The sequence below is a fragment of the Rhynchophorus ferrugineus genome, unplaced genomic scaffold, assembly GCF_030347505.1.
Source record: "Rhynchophorus ferrugineus isolate W39M unplaced genomic scaffold, kcgeb_rfMv2 rfM2, whole genome shotgun sequence".
Taxonomy (NCBI): domain Eukaryota; kingdom Metazoa; phylum Arthropoda; class Insecta; order Coleoptera; family Curculionidae; genus Rhynchophorus; species Rhynchophorus ferrugineus.
In genome coordinates this window covers 84,273,781-84,296,542 of record NW_027472581.1, presented here as the reverse complement: position 1 = coordinate 84,296,542, position 22,762 = coordinate 84,273,781, and the positions used below count along the sequence as shown (strand labels likewise).

The 22,762-nt window shown below is 36.1% G+C and overlaps 1 protein-coding gene across 1 annotated transcript in view; it reads right to left on the bottom strand.

The window, feature by feature from the left end:
• Nucleotides 1-22,762, bottom strand: part of Unc-76 (fasciculation and elongation protein Unc-76) — a 51,514-nt gene that overhangs the window by 23,005 nt on the left and 5,747 nt on the right. The window contains exon 2 of the mRNA XM_076396692.1: nt 14,255-14,553. Within this exon, the coding sequence (XP_076252807.1) occupies nt 14,255-14,553 (299 nt within the window). The remainder of the gene's footprint in view (nt 1-14,254; nt 14,554-22,762) is intronic.

Genomic DNA, 22,762 nt, shown 5'->3' with positions numbered 1-22,762 from the left:
CTTTTTACCTTATTACAATAATAAAGAATCTTGAAAAATAGAGTTTCAAAATTACATACAAATCTGTGTAAGCATAAATTCGGCAGATATCTTTCAAGGTTGGCAAAACTACATCTACAAAATATAGAGTTTCTTTATATAATATTCTCAATGTCTTGTGGCCACAACGTTAAAAATTAATCGAGTGAAACTAGTAGGTCCAAAAATAGTAACTGAAACTACACGACTGAAACCACAAAATATAGAGAATATAGATATATAAGAATGTTTTGTGACTGAAACAGTCGATAATAAAAAGTAGTAAAATCAGTCGAACTGAAAATAGCGACTGAAAGTAGTTGACTGAAATAGTCGATAGTAAAAAGTAGTCAAATACTAAACAGTCGATAGTCGTTCTTAGTCGATAATTCCCATAGGTAATTAAACTATAAGTTTGATTTTATATATATATATATATATATATATATATATATATATATATATTACATACAAATCTGTGTAAGCATAAATTCGGCAGATATCTTTCAAGGTTGGCAAAACTACATCCACAAAATATAGAGTTTCTTTATATAGTATTCTCAATGTCTTGTGGCCACAACGTTAAAAATCAATCGAATGAAACTAGTAGGTCCAAAAATAGTAACTGAAATTACACGACTGAAACCACAAAATATAGAAAATATAGATATACAGGAATGTTTTGTGACTGAAACAGTCGATAATAAAAAGTAGTCAAATCAGTCGAACTGAAAATAGGGACTGAAGGTAGTTGATTGAAATAGGCGATAGTAAAAAGTAGTCAATTACTAAACAGTCGATAGTCGCTCTTAGTGGATAATTCCCAACGGTAATTAAAGTATAAGTTTGAGCGTAAGCATAAATTCGGCAGATATCTTTCAAGGTTGGCAAAACCACATCCACAAAATATAGAGTTTCTTTATATAGTATTCTCAATGTCTTGTGGCCACAACGTTAAAAATCAATCGAATGAAACTAGTAGGTCCAAAAATAGTAACTGAAATTACACGACTGAAACCACAAAATATAGAAAATATAGATATACAGGAATGTTTTGTGACTGAAACAGTCGATACTAAAAAGTAGTCAAATCAGTCGAACTGAAATTAGCGACTGAAAGTAGTTGACTGAAATAGTCGATAGTAAAAAGTAGTCAATTACTAAACAGTCGATAGTCGTTCTTCGATAATTCCCAACGGTCATTAAATTATAAGTTTGACTTTACCTTGCCACCGGCCAATTTAAAATAATTTCAATTGAACCGATGTTTACATCACAAAAATCCAAGCAATTATCTTTGTCCTTTTTTGTCCATCTCCGTCTCATTTGAGTGAAAAAGTTACTATTTTCAGTCGACTACTTTTCGATAATCAGTATCGACTAGTTCCCAACGTTACTGTTAATCCTAAACAATGGAGCCCTCCCTGATGGCCATCTAGTTAATATACGACAAATTAAACGAAAAATATTCGCACCTTGAGGAAGGCCCATATTCATTACCCTATATCTGCACGGGGTTAGGCCATATTAATTAATTTCGTTTCATTCCGTTACGTCCCTGGAAGTTCTCCCATTCCTGCTATTGATTTTGCGACGAGGATGTTCAGTGACCTTCGCCAGACCATGCGCAACACCACCACCAACAAAATAGTGCGGTAGTTATGTAACAGCTAAGGGGGGCACTAATTTTATTCGTAATTTATTTATCCCCATCTTCCCGTTATTAATTACACTTAACGTGTTCCTTAATTAGTTTATTGCCCGCGATTTTACTCCGGTTGACATTTATTTTAAACTAGGTTTTGTTTTCCCGGTCTCAGACTATTAAAAAATAAACAAAAACCGAATCGTCGAATGCGAATCTGACAAAAGTGTTTAAAATACTTGTGTCGTAATTACAATTATTTGTAAATATGAAAATTGTTTACATTTAAGTTTACAAACATTATAATGTTTTTTCTTTTGTATACTTTCGGGATTTAATTTAGTAGACCATTTAACTGTTTATTGTAATATGTTTGACATGGGGAAATAATTATGACTTGAGACAATATAAATATTCGTATGGCATAGAATGTCTGGTGAAGCTAGGCCAAGATAAAAAAGGTACCGAGCGAACAGAAAACACGGCTCTAACAAGAGGGATGGCTCGCTGTCGAGTGTGCGGATAATGGAGGTTCGGGTGTCGAGGCTAGACGAAGTATGTCAAAAGTTGGACCTGGTAGGGGACCCCTTTTGATGGCTATAACTATGTAGCGACCGCTACGACCCTTTAGGCCACCATGCGTTCACCTACATCAAGTTCAATGGTTGACAACGCTGGTTCCCAGCTATAAAAGACCACCACGAAGACGTCTCGCTCTCTCTTGTTTTCTCTACCCCTTGTAACAGTACCACCTCCACAGCACCACCGTACTTCCTTTACCTAACCTAAAATCCTATCCATCATCCCGTCCACCACATGTATCATTTAACATCGAAATAAACAAGTTTTTATTCAAACAGTGTTTTCGGTTCCCTTGCGAATTCCTTCCACAAAATAGTAGTGAGTGTTTGGACAAACAACAACATCGACAGCTACACATTCCGACCGACCAGACGAACATTCATATAATTGATGATTCCGGTGAGATCGAAGTGCGTAACTGAGAAACCAGCTCAACAAAAGCCACTCGACACGTGCATGGAATGATAACAAGAGGAACCCATCAACATCACATGGTCGACGTTATCCTACGAGACTAAACGAAACGGGATACGTAAGGCACCACACTTATAGGTACCCTCAAACAAGTCGGAAAGCCCCAAGACGAACGACGTCCTGCTACAACTTCGATGGCAGCTGATCCCGTAAAACTCCTGACTAAGGTTGGATCCCCATCTCATAAGCAGTCTCTGGGCGATTGACTGCGTGATTGCGGGATACTCAGGAACCTGCACCACATGGAGGTAGGTTCCACGGCAGCTCCACTAGGAGGGGAGTAAAGTAGCGACTGCTACGACCCTTTAGGCCACCACGCCTTCACTTACATCATGGTGGATAGGTACCATGTGGTTCCCAGCTATAAAAGACCACCACGAAGACGTCTCGCTCTCTCTTGTTTTCTCTACCCTCTTGTAACAGTCGATTCAGTATCATTTATCGTCGTATTTATATCGTTTTAACATCTTTAATTGTATATATTTTTATATTATTCATTTCAATAAACAAACTCGTCTTTGTGCATTAATTTACGCAAAGAAGAGAAAATATAAATTGTATTTTACACGCAAAACAGTACTTTTATAAAAAAAATAGTGACGTTTTATGAGATTTTATAATACAATGGAATCCAAGCTCTGACGACTGCATCCCGAGCAAGGTCGTATCCGAAACTGGTTTTCCTACCGCTGCATCGTGGTGGGCTCGAAAACGATCAGTGCTTTAACGGTACCGCCGGTACCACAAAATAATCAAATATCTCTTTTGTAAATTTATTCATAAACATATGTAAATTATAATATGATAATAATAATTTAATAACGTTTAGGATTAGATAAAAAAACCTTGGTTCGTTAAAAGTACTATTTTTACAATTGATCGTCATTGGAACGAAAATTTATTGTTACAGTAAGTTATTTTTGAAAATCTAATATAACATCATAATACTGTAACTTTTTAAATTATTTATTATAACAATCTGGTAAATTAACACTAATAAGTTTTTTTTTCCCAATTTACTATGGTTAAAATTGTAAAGTACGTATTCTACGATAGACACTTTGGGCTTAACATCTATGTCATTGTTTTTAATGTACACTGAGTTTTATTTATAACTTCTGACTAAGCCACCATTATCTAGAAGCTGGAGATCCTCAACATTGACGTGCTGATGGAGCATCTGTTCATTCCTTTGGGCATAGTCCCTCTGCAGATATTCGTTACGAATGTACCATAGAGCATCAAAAATACCTAGCAGTATATTGTTTTGGAATATTTGTATTATATTTCTATTGCTTTGGCTGGTACAATCTCATAGTTGAACACCATCAATCCATACTGGTTTCAAGACTAAAGTAAAAAAGCATTTTGTTAGGCCAGAGTGTACAGAAGATAAAGTACTGGTCCCAATACACTTCACTGTGGCATACCCGTTTGTATTTCCACTGTGAAGTAACGGTTAGTTATTATGCTTACAAAATTTTTGAATTGTAGCGAATTGAGGCATGTCGAATTTTACATCGCGGAATAACGGTCTAGAAAATACCCAGAAATATAATCCCAGATGTTGAACACGGGCGGAGTGCCAATTGGAACCCGACACCGAATAGCTGGCGGCAACCCCGAGACGTTTATCTGGGATATTACTGAAGGGTATTTCGGTCATTCAGTGCTCAACCCTCGTTTGGTTAAGACGTGCCACCATCGACTGCCCAAGCCTCGTCAACAGGTAACTCCGCTGCCATCCTTTTTATCTTTGTATTTTTCTCATTTTTTATATTGTCAATAAATAACGGTCACATCATGTAAACACCACTGTTTCATTTCGATTTACCTCCATTCACCGAGCCACATCATTTTACCCTAAAGAATATTATTCAGGGAGAAGAATCTCAATTAAAGCATCTCAATGCTTTAAACCCTCGTATTACACTTTATCTTCATCATGCCAAGCTTTAGCAACATCTAAAAATATAGTAATACAGTAAAATAATCGAGATTGATTTTATTTTGTTTCCCCATTTTATTCATTTTCTGAGATTACTTTTTGTTGTGTTCTTTTAGAACCTTTTTTAGTAGTATTTTTTTTTGTATGAATATACTATGTAACTAGTTTTAGTTTCATCCTCTTCTCCTATGTATTTCAATTCTTCTCTTCTTTTATTTCGTCTTTATTCTTCTCTAATTCTTCAAAGATTTGTTTTCGTAAGTTTTGAATCTATATTTCATTATAAATATTCGATATATAATCTCGTTATCTAGATATTCCCCGATATTTGATATTTTCTTCTTTACTATTACCATTTTTATTACATTAGGTGTCTAGTTGTACTCCGAAAATTTCATTTTTTTATTTTAGGCGTTTATTGAGAAGAATTATCAAATATATGTTAATTAAAATACCCTTTCCAATTTTTATCTCCACATAGCGATATAGTATTAAAAGAACGATTTTGGTTTTCAACTTTCGCACTTCTTCAGCATTTCGAAACTGTGTGCCAGATAAGCTAAGCTGTGTCGATTGAACAAGTGGTAATCGGAAGTCGCTTTTGCTGATCTTTTACAACAATACATTGTCTATACAAATGAAGTCGTTTATTAACAGTTTTATACGGTTATAATCACAACACACTACGCCTTGCTGATCTTGCCATATGTATAGCTAGACTTTATGGCCATGAATGTGTGCGACCTTGAGGCATGACGAATTTTACGTCGTGGAATAAGGGTCTACAAAATACCGAGAAATATAATCCCAGATGTTGAACACGGGAGGGGCGCCAGCAGCGCCAACTAGGACCCGACAACGAATAGCTGGCGGCAACCCCAAGATGTTTATCTGGGATGTTATTGAAGGGTATTTCGGTCATTCAGTGCTCAACCCTCGATTGGTTTAGACGTGCCACCATCGACTGCCCAAGCCTCGTCAACAGGTAACTCCGCTGCCATCCTTTTTATCATTTGTATATTTCACATTTTTTTATACTGTCAATAAATAATGGTCACATCATGTAAACACCACTGTTTCATTTCGTTTTACCTCCATTCACCGAGCCACATCATTTACCCTAAAAATGTGACTGTGAATATGACTCTCTTGGATTAAGCCATGACTTTTTTTGTTTAAGATTGTCGTAGTAGATCCACTTTCGATCGTTAGTCACATTACGCCATAGAAAACCGCAATGTTGAAACGGTTCTAAATGACATTTTCAGTGAATTTGTTTTTCTCCATAACTAATATAACCATTTAAAAACAGTTGATTTATCAAGTAAGTTTTCAATAAAAGTTCGTTCACTTTCTGTGGACCTTGTGTTCTTTAAAGCGTTCTTTGTAACTGATACCAAAATCTTCATTTTAAACCAATAATCACCATAAGTTTCCTAAGGTGTTTGATGGGCTTTGGCAGCAGCATTACTTCAAGTTAAACAAACAAAAATTAGTAATGTCGACAATGCAATTTTGAGCCAAATGGGAAACTGATATTTTTTATAAACAAGGATTTGTGGCGACCGCCATGACCCTTTAGGCCACCACCAATTCACCATCAACAACTACAAAGGTTGGCAACGCCGGTGGATTGGTACCATGCAGTTCTGGAGTATAAAAGGCCATCATGACGACGTCTCGCTCTCTTTTCTTATCACCGTCCCCCTGTAACAGTACCACTTCCACAGCGCTACCGTACTTCCTTCACCTTAACCTAAGATCCTGTCAATCCTCCCATCGATCACATGTATCAATCGCAAGTTAAAATAAACAACTTTGATTCAACCAGTGTTTTTAGTTCCCGTGCAAATTCCTTCCAAATATAGTAGTGAGTGTTCTGATAGATAACCGCAGCTGCAGCCACACGTTTCGACCGACCGACCGACTCGACGAACATTCCTACAATTGGTGACCCCGACGTGATCAAAGTGCCTAACAGGTAAATCAACTCAACATAAGCCACTCGACAGGTGCTTGACACGTGCATGGAAGGATAGCACGAGGAACAAAACTCATCAACATCACGTGGTCGACGACATCCCACGAGACTAGCCTGATGGACGAAAACCACAGAAGCCCATCATGTATACCAGCAACACATGAGCACCCTCGCATCACGAAACGGGACACGTAACACATTTACAGGTACCCTCAAACAAAGCTAAACGCCTCAAGACGAACGACGTCCTGCTACAGCTCCGATGGCAGCTGATCCCGTAAAACTCCTCGCTCAGGTTGGGATCCCCATCTCATCAACAGTCCTCGGGCGTTTGTTTGCGTGATTGCGGGTGCATTCCGGAACTTGCACCACATATAGGTATGTTCCACGGCTGTTCCACTAGGAGGGGAGTTATGTGGCGACCGCCACGACCCTTTAGGTCACCACCAATTCACCATCTACAACTACAAAGGTTGGCAACGCCGGTGGATTGGTACCATGCAGTTCTGGAGTATAAAAGGCCATCACGACGACGTCTCGCTCTCTTTTCTTGTCACCGTCCCCCTGTAACAGTACCACTTCCACAGCGCTACCGTACTTCCTTCACCTTAACCTAATATCCTGTCAATTCTCCCATCGACCACATGTATCAATCGCAAGTTAAAATAAACAACTTTGATTCAACCAGTGTTTTTAGTTCCCGTGCAAATTCCTTCCAAATATAGTAGTGAGTGTTCTGATAGATAACCGCAGCGGCAGCCACACGTTTCGACCGACCGACCGACTCGACGAACATTCCTACAGATTTAACCATTTCGTATATTCATCAAGTGAATAAGAATACTTTCAAGCGCCTAATACAATTTAAGAAACATATATTCCTTTCTCCCTCACTACAGAAATTCCCTTGGAATGTATATGGAAAATTTACTATGTCAAAACAATAACAAATATTTATGTCAATGTCAGATATAATATAATTAAATAAATGACAAATCTATCAACAACATACGTCGAATTAGTGTTTAAAAATGTAAAATAAACAAAAGCTAGTTTTATTTGATATTATTCACATCTATGTCAACTATGACAGTATTTTAATTGCAATATTTTTGTGTGTTTAAGCTCGATGTAATTGTGCAGATAACATTTACAAGATATTAAATCAGAATAAGATCATTATCGGTTGTCAAACATAATTTTCGACTAAACAGACAGATGTCTAATGGCCGTAGTTTAAATTATTTGTTTGTTTTGACGTAACCTTACGGATGTAATGCCAATTATCTCGAAGAATAATAAAAACTTGAGCGGGTAAACAGAAGCCCATGGTAAATATTTATTCTCGATACGATTTCGACATCCATTTCCTGCTTTATTCATTTGGTGCGAGTCGGGGTGTCACAGTGATGCCATTTATTTAAATTTCTCGTCGATTGCGATTCTGTATCGCAATACTGGGTACATTAAAAAGTGCGTCAACCTTTTACTGTTGATAATTAATGCTAGTTTAAAACAAATTCGTACATATGCAGTTGAGTAACCAACGATTTTACATCCAATCACCATAATTTGCATATCAACAATAAATTAAATGTATTTATATCACTACGATTAGATAAAGACAATCTTCGCTCATTGAACGTGACAAAAAGCAAGTAAATTGTCTTGAAATGAGAGCATTTTTAATTTCTCAGAACGACTCGTAGATATTTTATATTTTTTTACTATGACAATTCGAAACTGGAAAATATTTCGACTTAAAATGGGTGAATGTTGCTGCTTGATATACCATCACTCATTCGGTTATTGTTAAAAAACTGAATAATTCTCACATCGTTAAAACACCAAAAACAATTAACCAATTTAAAATTGCCGAATACTAACGGTATGTGGCTATATTCTCTCGCTGGGCTAAAATACAATGTATTTTAATTAATGCGTCATTCAAGATAGCTAAATTGGCCGGCTGTAAGATGTTAATGGTTTGGGCCAGTTTTGGTAAAGTATTGGGTTTTGAATATTAGAATATTTTTAGACTATAATACATTTAATATAAAGTGATAGTAACCTTAAAGTTGTATCTCCAATTTAACTCACACACTTTTTCTTAGAAGTTTGACCGTATTCAACAATATGTCCCCCACCTCCAAATTTAGATGCTCTTATAGAATTATTTGTTTTTGCTTTCTAAATAGACTTTCTTCGGTTCGGAAAGACAAAACAATGTTATTCTTCAGTATGATAACGTTCGATCACATGCTGCAAAACTTGTGAAAACTTACTTGGAAACATTAAAACGGTAAGGCTACCCCATCTATTGTATTCTCCAGAACATACATACTACATTTGTTCGGACATATGCGTCGTGACTTTTTTCTATTACCAGATTGACCAGCAAGAACTAACTGGTCTTTTGCTGATGTCGCTTCGGGCTCGGGATACAGATATTTTGTGGGCGACAGAGACCCTGGGGTACCACAGGGATTGTCGCAATTGATTTAACTAGCGGGGTTTGTGGATGGATAGGGATTTGATCAAGTTGTTTTCGTGTTCTAATGCGTCAAGGGAGAACCTTACACTGAGCATATTCGTGAAGCTTTTCACGAATGGGATACCTGATTAGAGGTGAGTGTTCACCTTCCTCATAAACCATGGTCAATTGAGTAACGTACGGACTTTTTTGGACTGGAACACTTGGAGTAGTGCCATTACTCCAAGTAGTAGTGCCACTACTAAGTCACTCTCACGTACCCGTACCACACCTGGGCTCCGTAGAGGCAGTCTGGATGGACTAGCATCTTATACAGTTGTAGCGACCTTGATGCATGTCGAATTTTACATCGTGGAATAACGGTCTACAAAATACCGAGAAATATAATCCCAGATGTTGAACACGGGCGGGGTGCCAGCAGCGTCAACTAGAACCCGATAACGAATAGCTCGCGGCAACCCCGAGACATTTATCTGGGATGTTATTGAAGGGTATTTCGATTCATTCAGTTCTTAACCATCGTTTGGTTTAGACGTGCCACCATCGACTGCCCAAGCCTCGTCTCCACGTAACACCGCTGCCGTCCGTTTTATCTAATTGTATTTTTCACATTTTTTATATAGCCAATAAATAACGGTCACATAATGTAAACACCACGGTTTCATTTCGTTTTACCTCTATTCACATTTGTTTCTTAGTTAGCCCAAACCCTCAAAAGATACGTGTATAAATTTGATAGCTGTCGGATTATTAGTTTATGAATTATAGCATTTTGAGTGAAGCAATTTCTGCTATTGTGAAAAAAATGGTTAAAAAAGAATTTCGCGTGTGGATAAAATATTGCTTTTTGAAGCGAAAAATATAGGAAAAACTTGGGTTGATGCGGAGTTTCCGGACACTGTCCCAGGAAAAGCAACCATCAAAGATTGGTGTGCTAAGTTTAGACGTTTAGACGTGGTAAAATGAGCACCGAAGGCGGTGAACGCCGTGGACACCCAAAAGAGGTTGTTACCGACGAAAACATTAAAAAAATCTACAAAATGATTTTGCATGAGTGTAAATTGAAATTCAATAAAATAGCAAACACTCTAAAGATATCAACTGAACGTGTATATCATATCATTCACGAATATTTGGGTATTAGAAATCTTTGTGTAAAGTGGTTGCCGCGCGAGCTCACTTTTGACCAAAAACAACGACGACTTGATGATTCGGAGCAGTGTTTCAAGATGATCAAGCGCAATAAACTCGAAATTTTGCGTCGATATGTGACAATGGATGAAACATGGCTCCATCATTTCACTCCGAAGTACAATTGACAATCATCCGAGTGGACTGCACATGATGAACCCCCTCCAAAGCATGTGAAACCGCAACAGTCGTCTGGCAAGGTTACGGCGTCTATATTTTGGGATGCGCATGGAATCATTTTCATTAACTACCTTGAAGAAGGAAGGACCATCAACAGCGACTATTACATAGCGTTATAGATCGTTTGACGGACGAAATTGCGGAAAAACGGCCGCATTTGAAGAAAAAGAAAGTGCTGCTTCACCAAGACAATTCACCGTGTCACAAGTCAGTGAAAACGATGGCAAAAATCTATGAATTGGGCTTCGAATGCTTCCTCATCCACCGTATCCTCCAGATCTGACCCCCAGCGACTATTTCCTGTTCTCAGATCTCAAAAGAATGCTCGCTGGGAAGAAATTTTCGTCGAATGAAGAGGTGGTCGCCGAAACTGAGGCCTATTTTGAAGCAAATAACAAATCGTATTACAAAAATGGTATCGAAAACTTGAAGGGTCGCTATAATCAGTGTAGAATCAAGGGTGCTTGAAGGGATTTATGTTGAATAAAAAAAAAACTAATTTTGCCAACAAAATTTTGTGTTTTACAATGGTAGGCCGGCGACTTTTGAAATGACCTGTTGAACATTGGTGTTGTCAGGCCGCAGAATTATTTGAGAGGGTTGCATTACTTGATTAAGGAAAACAACAAATGTATGGAATTGCTAGAAAAAATTAATGATTATTTATGTATATAACAATTGGTTATTAAGAGGTCCTCCATTAGGGGACTCATTTATAATTAAATACCACCAAGCAGTATATATAAATTATATAATAAACTTTTTACGCAATATAATATAAATTACTATAATTTTCATAAGTTAACTGCAATTAAAACCTGCCTGAATCAGTTATACAACAAGACATGTCCTTTTACGGCCACAGACACAAACACACACACGCCTTTAAGTTAAGTTTCACCTTAACCGATTATTGCGTAGAAACCATGCCTATTTCAGAAAAAGCATAGTCAATTTTCTGTTTATTAATACTTCCATACACGATGTATAAATTAGTCATAAAATTACTACTTGAACAGTTAAATATCCTCAAGGAAGAACGTGTTAGAAATCTTTAAATAGTATCGTTAAATGGTAAAGGAATTATGTATACAAACTTCCAGTTAGTAAGAAATTAATTTACTTGATATGCATGATATGATGAAACTGCAAAGAGCTCAACCTGGCAATTCCGATCTGCTCTTGATAAAGTTGCCACTAAAATATTGCGTAAAAACTGGGGTAACATATGCCGAATTAAATTAAATGAATAAAAATCGATACATATAGATAGATTTCACAAATACATCACGCTATAACGTGTCTTCATTACCGGTATGTAAGATGCATATGCCAGCACAACCGCAAAATGCCTTGGCATGACCCTAGATCAAGTCCGGGAAAATATATTATTGGTTGATAAAGCAAACACCAGTGTGGAGCTATGATGAATTCAGCTTTGGTGCTGAATCAGTGACTCCAATATCCAACCGATTCAAAGGTTCTACAATAAAGTACTGAGGTGTATTGCGAATCTGCCTTGGTATGTACGCGTTTGTGATCTTCATCGCGACCTAGATATTGCGATGATCAGGAACACTATCCCAAAATTTCTTCCTAGCGAGCATTCTTTTGAGATCCTAGAACAGGAAATACTCGCGGGGGGCCAGATCTGGAGAATACGGTGACACGGTACATTGTCTTGGTGAAGCAGCACTTTCTTTTTCTTCGAAGGCGGCCGTTTTTCAGCGATTTCGTCCTTCAAACGGTCAAATAACGCTATGTAATAGTCGCTGTTGATGGTTCTTCCTTTTTCAAGGTAGTCAATGAAAATTATTACATGCGCATCCCAAAATACAGACGCCATAAACTTGTCAACCGACTGTTGCTACTTCCCACGATTTGGAACGGGTTCATCGTGTGCAGTTCACTCAGATGACCGTAAATTGGATTTCGGAGTGAAATGATGGAGCCATGTTTTATCCATTGTCACATATCGACGCAAAAACACAGGTTTATTATGCTTGATCATCTTCAAACAGTGCTCCGAATCATCAACAATCATCAACTCGCGCGGCACCCACTTTGCACAGAGCTTTCTCATACCCAAATATTCGTGAATGATATGATGTACACGTTCAGTTGATATCTTTACAGTGTCATTTCATTCAAATTCAATTTAAGGTCATTCAAAATCATTTTGTGGACTTTTTTAATGTTTTCGTCGTTAACAACCTATTTTGGTCATCCACTGCGTTCACCGTCTTCGGTGCTGATTTCACCACATCTTCATAGCACATCAATCTTTGATGGTTGATTTTCCTGGGATAGCGTCCCGAAACTCGGCATCAAGCCAAGTTTTTGCTTCAACTGTATATTTCCTTCCAAAAAGCCACATTTTATCAACACGCGAAATATTCACAAACTAATGATCCGACAGCTGTCAAATTTATACACGCATCTTTTGAAGGTTTGGGCTAACGAAAAAACATATGGATTTAATTCTAGTAGCGCCATCTATGTGACACGCCGGGGACTTTTAAATTGACCTGTTATAATGCTATAAGAGTAAAACTAGCAATGAGATATGGATATACCCAGAATTTGACAGAATGACATAATTGTAGCTACAGTTGAACTGTAGATAAAAACTCACGTCAAAAGCAATCAAAAGTAAAAGTAAAACACAAAATATTAATATCAAATAGTTTCGTCTAGACACGCACACTTAAAACAAAATTAAACTTTTAAATGCATATCATTTCAATAATAAATTCATCAATTTTGATCGAACGGCGGCACCATGTACGTACGTGAAATACTGCGTTTCAAATCCATAACTGAGCGGACGCATTTATTTTCCTTGGTTTTCGGTTTATTTTTAGCGCGATATTTAGTAACCGGCATATTTCTTTTTACGCCATGTTTTGTCTAATGATTCACTGTGAAAAACATGAGCTATCGTTCATGACAGTTAAATAGTTCTGATATTTTTTTTATCGAAATAAATAAGAAGCTGAAGAGATAGTTTTACGTCGGTCCTGACGATTTATCTGTCATCATCCGTGTACTGGTTTTTTTAGAGTGGGTCAGGGATGAATATTAAGTCGGTAATAAAGTAATTTCGGTTTTGTATAACATATGCTTTCCTTTTGGTATGTAATATTAATCATTTTCGGTGATTTATTTATAAAGCGATATATAAAGTTTATGATCTTAATTTCAAAATAAATAAAGAAAAGTACGTTTAAGATTTGCCAAGCTAACAATGCCTATAAGAAGCCTAAGGCGACTTATGTTGTGATTGCTGGTGGATACCATTGGAAGTTACAAGGAATCAAAATAAGATATTTCCATTTCTTGAATTGACAACTACTTGCTCGCTCTCTATAGGTCTAAAAATCAGTTGGCAATCAGCATCTCACTAGAACCCAATAACTGCATCAACCAAGATAGAAAGACAGTATATCGAACAATTATTTGTTCGAGTAGAGGAAGGTCCAATGTATGTAGTAGAAACCTCAGATTGAAAAAAAAAAGTTAAAAATCGTTCTCATATGCTCAGGTCCAAAAGTTGACCTCAATTTGTAAACTTGTGTAACTGTCTAGTAAAAATATAGTTTTTTTATATTTCATTTCAAAATATACCTAAAATCCATGCCGCTAGAGTCGAATACCCCCTTCAAGACAACTCACGATATTTTACATTTCAGCGTTAACATCACGGGATACTTTTTCGTACAAATAATAATCAATACTCACTGGCACTCGTTCATAATTTCTTCCTGGCTTCTAACTTGGACTGGCGCCAGTTTCTCCACGGACTCGTCGTAGTTACCGAAACATTTGGTGATTTTCTCGTCGAAGGTGTTCACCAAGTCCTCCAGGGAACCGGAGAAGGTTTCGGTGAAATTATCATCGGACGGATTGTTGACCGAGTCCGACGTAGTGTTGTTTTGGACCACGTTTTGGTCGTTCTTCAGCTGAAGAGTGGATTTGGGCGAGATGAGCTCGACGGTGTTCGAGTTATTGGTGAGGTCTTCATTGAGATCGTTTAAAACCTGAAATAAAAAGGACAGTGGTGGAGTTTAATGGTGTAAATGATGGAATTTATGGTACAATATTACCACAGAGAAAAATATATTTAACTTTATAGGAAATTTTGGGGAAATGTTTCGCGACGTCCAACATCCAGATGTCGTTACGTTTAACTTATTACTAGATTTAATCGCTACGCTAAGAACTGCGACTGGATTTGATTGGTTCACTTAGTTTCTATGGTGATTTTATTGTTTAGTTGCTTCGGGTGCCATTTTTAGTGTGCGTGACATGATGAACACTGCGTTTAGATTGTTATAAGGCTCTCTAAACGTATCGTTCTCTTAAGTTACTAGTTCATTAGTATATATAAGTCGGTATATAAGTCGGTAGTATAATAAGTAAAGTGAATTCTCGATCTGGGAAGTGTTGTGTACCCGGATGCCCAAATAGCTTATCGTTTTGCTTCGAAAAAGTATTCGACTGTCTTTTAAAAAATAGTTGATAATGTTGAAAATCCCAAGCTGACTGGATTTAAGTATCAAAAAAATGTATGATCGTTACAGCGTGTTTTATTACTGTAGGTTAGAGTAAGTTTATTCATATTAATAATCACATAAAATATTAAAGATTAATTTTTTAATTGTAGAAATTAATCCTTTTCCGAAAGAAGCTATGCAAACGGCGATATACTTTTATTCTTGGATTAATTATTTGATAATTGAAATTTCACTAAAATAATAGCTCCTGAAAGCAAACCTTTTGAGAGAGGATTAACTGAAGTTCAATTACAATTCATGAACGTTTACAGAAGCAGCTCGATCATGCGGTCAAGTGGTTCAATTTCTGGAGGTTGCAAATCAACCCTTGAAAATCCAGGCCAATAGTTTTCATAAGAAGTATTACGCACTGCGCGTCTCGCATCTTAAGATCGACACCGTAATAATTCCATGGCTGGATAACGTCACGTACCTAGGTCTTCACTTCGACCGGCGGTTTGGTTGGAATTCCTAAATCCAGAAAGCAATCCAGAAAGGTTCGGGGATAGCAAACCTGCTATCTTCTCTGATTTGTCCTTCTAGCAGACTTCCCATCTCCATCAAATACTTATTTTACAAGATGTTAATTCGGTCCGTACTCCTCTACGGATCTAATGTGTACTTCAAGTTTGTTACACCCAATCAGGTCAAACGGCTTCAAGTTTTCCAAAATAAGCTCCCCAGAAGAATATAAAATGCTCCATGGTTTGTCAGAAATAATCAAATTCATAGGGAAACTGACACTCCAGAAATTAAGCACTTTGTGGCGACCGCCACGACCCTTTAGGCCACCAGGAATTCATCAACAACAACTATAAAGGTTGGTAACGCCGGTGGATTGGTACCATGCAGTTCCAGGCTATAAAAGACCATCACGACGACGTCTCGATCTCTTTTCTTTTCTCTATCCCCTTGTAATAGTACCACTTCCACAGCGCTACCGTACTTCCTCTACCTAACCTAATATCCTTTCAATTCTTCCGTCGACCACATGTATAATTTAACATTGAAATAAACAGTACTTCTTCAACCAGTGTTTTCAGTTCTCGTGCAAATTCCTTCCAAAAATAGTAGTGAGTGTTCTGACAAATAATCGCAGCGGCAGCCACACATTTCGACCGACTGACCGACCCGATGAACATTCCTATAACTTCATATCTCAATCATTCCACAAACAACAACTCAGCTCAAGTTCTTCTGAAAACGCGTTAGCGAGCTGGTTAACACGCTGGAAGCTTAGCTCCTCCCCCTTATCCAGGCTGAAACGACCTCATCCGTCGCTACAGTCATAACTTTTGCCCCCATATAACAGTATCCAGTTGTGTGTTAACTCAGGTTCGCGAATCAATAGAATCGCCGGGTCCTCGTGCCCAATAACGGCTGCCCGATCAGCGGGTGCCATATCCCTAAATTTAATGCAGTAGTAGTAGCAATCCACAGGGGTCAACTGTGAGGCGGTTTCGGTTTAGTGTATTTGGTAAGCCCAGAAGCAGTCCCACATAACCCGGTCCAACTCGTCACTCCAGGGCAAGTCTCCGCGACCAGGTATGCGTCATGCATTCCACTGCCTGGTTTTAGACCAGAACAAAGAAAACCGAAGTTCAATACAATAGGAATTTCGGTGCAAGGGGTTTCAGAACTTAAACAGTGCTTACATTTTATTTTTTTGTTAGAGCTCATGGATTCAGGAATATATATCCCTCGACTAGCATGTTTGGGAAATAAATTAAAGCGTTCATCATAGGTTAATTTTGTTCATCCCTCTCGCCTTTAGAAAACTGTGAAGTGGATGAATATGAGGGCCCTTTAGATAATTTATATTCCATACTGACATACATGACTCTATAACTTGACTCTAAACTCTTGACCGAAAATTGTTCTATTATACTGCCAGTAGGTTTTTGAGCTATCTCTTTTATATTATCCCGCGATATTACCACGTATATAATATATTTTTTGTGAAATATATTTTAAAAAATCCAAATTTAAAACCTTGTACACGATATAATGATCTTACAGGTAGAATATTCACAATAATAAGGTGTGCCATATACATTTGATAAAATTGACCAATCAAATTACTTGAATTTCCGATATAAGCCCATCTGAATGTTGGGCAAAGCAAAACATTCCTCCAGAGACCCCTGTTGAGTTTTCTCCCTATTACTCTATGAATATTACTAAAACAAATTATGGGAGAAGAATAATTATAGCTGCTGGTGTAAAAGCAACCCATGTGGGATGGTTAAAGGTCATGCGTTACGAAACAGCACTGTAAAATTAAATAATTCTTATAAATATTTAATCTTCTCGTATAGAAGGTCACAGATAAACGCATATTTTCTTTTAACAGTGCTCGGAAACCAAAACAAACAGCCTGCTTGCAGCCAATGAATGTGAAAGTTTCGTTTAATTAATGCCGATAATTGGTTAATTAAAATTACATTTTTGCATTATTAGGATTTGAGTTAATTATACCGTTTTTACAGATTACACAGAACAATTTTATTATTTAAACAACAAACATCCGATAAATGTTATGTTAATTTAGCGAGAAAGTATTTTCGCTTTTCACGCGTCGTAATCTATTTTTATATTAAATGAAAATTTAATCGATTGACTCAAAAACTATAAACTGAGAAAAAATAATCGAAAAGTTGTGTTATTTTGAGGTATCAACATGCCACATCGAAAGCTATTGCTTCAAAAGATAGTTAACACATGGACTGAAAAGTTCCGGACGTAACAAAGAAAAAATGTTATTTTTATTCAAAATTTGCTTTATTCATCAACGTAATTTCTATCAAGAGCCACACAATCATTCTAGCACCGCTCTAACATTTCAACGCCACTTTTGTGGAACGATTTATTTTTTTGCGACTTCATTCAATTTCTATTTACGGTCATTAAATCATTTTGTTGATTTTTTAATGTTTTCCTCGATAACAACCTCTTTTGGTCGTTCACTGCGTTCACCGTTTTTGGTGCTCATTTTATGAGCATGTGGTATAAAACTGCTCATGCGATATAAAACCAACACATTCCTTTGATATCTTTACGATGTTAGCTAACTCACGCAACTGCACTTTTCGATCATTCCAAACGATTTTTTGGATTTTTTTGATATTTTCTGCTGTTACTGCCTCATCTGGACGTCCACTTTTGAAGTCAACAAACCAACGTTTTATTATTGTTGATGGTGGAGCGTAGTGCTTATAACCTTTTTAAGCCATTGCTTCGCTTGAACAGTATTTTTTCCCATCAAAACAGTGTAAACTTAAAACACGTAATTGTTTTTGATTCATTGTATTGAAAATAACAAAAGTAGTGTCACGTTTAGCACAATGATTCATGGAATATCCTGAAAGTATTAACTGACAAGGCGGTGAATGTAATAAAACCAGCGTCGTCTATGTGTTAGGCCCGGGACTTTTAAGCCCATATACTGTATCTAATCAAGACATATCTATCTATGACAATGTAAAAGGTTTAATTGTTGATCAAAATTAATTCTTGATCTCAAGATTCATTGCAACTACACATGTTTGACGAGAGTGTGTATACTAAAATCTCTCCTTAAGAGTCCGTTGGAAGAGCAGTTGAGAAATGAATCAGTGGTCCGTATGCATATTCCCCTGAAATTTATCATATAGTATATCCAATGCACATCATCAAAATTTATGACTCCAGCACATCACAATGTTGACTCATTAAATTAGAATTTTGTATAATAACGTTGGCCGGTTCGTAATCTCTAATTATTATCACTAATATTTTGAAGAATATTGTAGATATTTGACAACAGTATCGATCAGTACCAAAACAAATCGAATTTTATAGACTGGTTCGGTTATATGCGCCGACGCATCACACAGCATTTTTAACTACGATAAAATGATAAGGGAAAAATCTACTCCGAGTTTAAAAAGAATTTTATACTTATAAGTTGCAATGTCATTTATGACTTAGGCAAGAAAATAACTGTTAGAGTCAAAAAAACCAAGGAATACAAGAATTTTTAAAAAAACCTATGCTAACTGATGCAACGGAAATGGTTGATGATATGGAATATAACAGAAAAGATTAAAGGGTCACAACAACATAATCTACTCATTAAGCACAGTAAGTAGATGGGGAAAACAATTTAACCGACTCTCTTGACACTCAATTCATCATAGAGAGAAAAAAACCTAATACCAATACACCAGTTTGGGTTTATTAACAAGCATTCGACAATTGACCAGGTTCGCAGAATAACAGATGTTATTGAAAATGCCTACAAAAGTAAAAACTGTGCTCAGCTATATTCTTAGATGTAGCACAAGACTTCGATAAGGTTTGGCATAAAGGTCTTGTTCATAAACTACAGAAAATGTGACCAAAACAACACACCGAACGATTAAAATCGTACATTGCAACCAGAATGTTTAGAGTCAAAAAAGAACAAGCTTACGCTACAATAAAAGAAGCTAAAGCACGTGTACCACAAGGAAGTGTACTGGGGCCAATGGTTTATCTGCTCTACACTTGTGATATACCACAAATGGATAATATTACGATGGATACATCTACTGATGATACTGCGATTATAGCTGTCAGAGACAATAGTGAAGAACCCTCACAAAAATTACAAGCAAGTGACAATATAAATAATTGGACACAAGCTTGGAAAATAAAAATTAACGAAAGTAAATCTATACATGTGCAGTTCACCTACAATCAGACCGTACAAGCACCAATAACATTAAATAATACTATCATTCCATATAGCAACAACGCTAAATATCCTGGAATGAATCTTGATGCAAAACTTCGCTGGAAGGAACATATAAAGAAGAAAAGAAAAGAACTGGAATTGAAATATAGGAAAATGCGCTGGCTAATTATCCATAATATTTGTCGTAGGTTTATATATGGGATGCGCAACTTTTATCACTTTCTCAGAGAGTGTTTTGCTGTGATAACACATGAAGTCTTTTAATCTTCGAATTCCGCCTGTGACCTTAATCACATCGGTTCTTGATAGCAGATATCTCAATTTGAAACCTACAAAAAGTTATTTCTATTATAATACAGCCAGATGCTTAAGTTACTTGCTATGAATTTAGCACTGACGTGGTTTTTGATCAGTCATATGTTATTGAGTTACATATAGTATTAGTACTAGGATTATGAATTAATTCTGAGGCATTTACAGTGAATGGCACAATTTATACTACTATAACTAAAACCGTTTTAACGCCCTAACCATTAAAGGATTTGTTACTATATGTCAGTTTTGCTGGATTAGGTTTTCTTAGCCAAAATGATAATAATTTGTTTAGGTTCTTTTTCATTTATGTTTAATTGAAATAAAAGTGTTAATGAAAGTCATCGAATGTTATTGAACATTCCTAGATCGAAATCTCTCTCTAAGGTCTATTTATATCTATTAGATGGTAGCACACGTTCTAGTCCACTCGCACTTCACCGTTATCACTCACAATTCGCTGATTCACATGACAATTTGTGACACCTTTTCGAAGTATTTAACACTAAAACTTTGAATTAGGATCGCTATGGCTTTTAAGGGGATATCACGTTGTATTATTTCATTAGAAAGATAAAACTCAACACGTGTTTTGAAATCGTTGAATGATGATTGTATTAGATTTATTAGAAGTACATATAGTTGAATTATATGCGACTAAATGGGCTTAAGTATTGTCGAAGTTGGCAATTATTCACTGGTGGGAATGTTCTTCTATGCAACGTAACTGTTGCATGGATATATTTTGTATAATAAGCCTTAATACACCAAATCTCCAGCCCCAGTTGTATTTTATTAAGACGTATTTCGAGTTTCTGTGATTGTTATCATTGGATCTTCATGAAATGTTGAGATTGTACTGTAATTTGAGAGTGTAGTAATTTTTTGCCCAATACCGGGCACAGTACACTGCCTTGGGGATCTTTTAAATATATAGGTTGTAGATCAGTGTCTTCTGATCGATTTTATTCGATTCCAATTTTATTTTTGTGTTTTTCGATTCCAGAAATCGATTAATCTAGCGTAAGAATCGATTAATTTTAAAAAATTAGTAATTTTTATAATCAATCAATTTATTTTTTGAATCGCAATGTTGTGAACGAATAACTCAAATTTATTAAATAAAACAGGTTTAACAGGCTGTAATTCTTTAGAAAACATTACGAAGCCTTTTTTTGAGGAGAAGCATAGAGGAAGAGGTTTATCAATAAGTCATATACATAAAAGCAGTTGTTACATCAGTATTACGATGACCACCCACTGTAAATATACGGATAAATGTGAACATATAAAAAATTTTGTAGGTCGAATAGGCTTTATCTGAGAATGAAGTTGCTTTACTTATACAGCAATCAATAGGCCCATGAAAAATTGGTCTCTCAGACTCAGAACTTCAAAAAGCTCTCGGCTGAAGTAAACTGACATCCAAATATAAATAAAGAAAGACAAGGAAAAAAGTAGGTATAGATTTGAAGTTTATAAATATAAATATGTATATTTACTTGTTTAGCGTGTGAAACTATTATTATTTCATCGTCACTGTCTTTCTCACTCGTTGTTCTAGTGAAATTTTGATTAGGTTCAGTTATTTCAATTTTGTGTGCTTTCATAAGATTTTTAATTAAAGTGCCCGTACTATTATTATATTTCAGTGGCTTCCCACATTGATGACACTCGATATTAGATCCGTTGTTTACTTTTTTAAAATAAATTCACACGGCGCTAGGCGCAATTTTAATAAACATATTGACAGGAAATAATATTTAATATAAATAAATATGAAGCAATAAATAAATCTATATTTCTATGACTATTTACCGCAACATTTGTTGTGATCGTATGTAGAATATGAAACCAGTCACTTAATCGTAAAATCCAATGTCAAGAATCGATTCTCGAGTAGAATCGGAATCGAGTTCATCATCCCTAGTGTGTTCACCATCTTGGTGTATTGTTTATCTGTAAGATAAAGCTTCTGTCTGAAAAAACCTCAGATAGCAAGCCATATCTTCTTGCATTTAGGTCTGTAGTTTATTTGGTTTTTCAGTCTTAATAATTGTTGATTTCATGCTTAATAGAAATCCTAAATTGAATTCTGGAATAGTATTTATATTTTCAAATGTTGTATTAAATTTTTTAACGTCCATTTCCTGGATTTTTCTTGAAATTACAGGTAATAAACTTATAGACCGGTAGGAGGCGACCTCTTCTGGTAATAATCGATACAAACGTAAAACATAAAAAAACTAATGGAACGAAATATAGAAAGAAACATGTTATTTATTAATTTTTCTGTTTGCCTTTTTTTTGTTTTTTAATTGCTGACCAACTATATGTTTGTAACACTTATATGAAGATGTTTAAATGGAAAGCTTTGAACACTGAAAACTAAATATTGTCACGAAGACAAGAAAAAAGTAGCTAGTGACGCATACTACTTTAAAAAATAACGACGTATACAATTTTTCATAATAAAACTTTAAGTTTATAAAAAGAAATACTCAAAATTAATTTACATCCCTTATATTTATGAAAACGGCACGAATTTTTTTCTTGTCCTTTTTCTTTCATGTTCCATTTCTTCAATGTTTCGTATACAGAAACGTGACCCATCATATTTCTACGCGTAAGTCACGTAGCGCTGAACCATCCAACTTCTTTTAG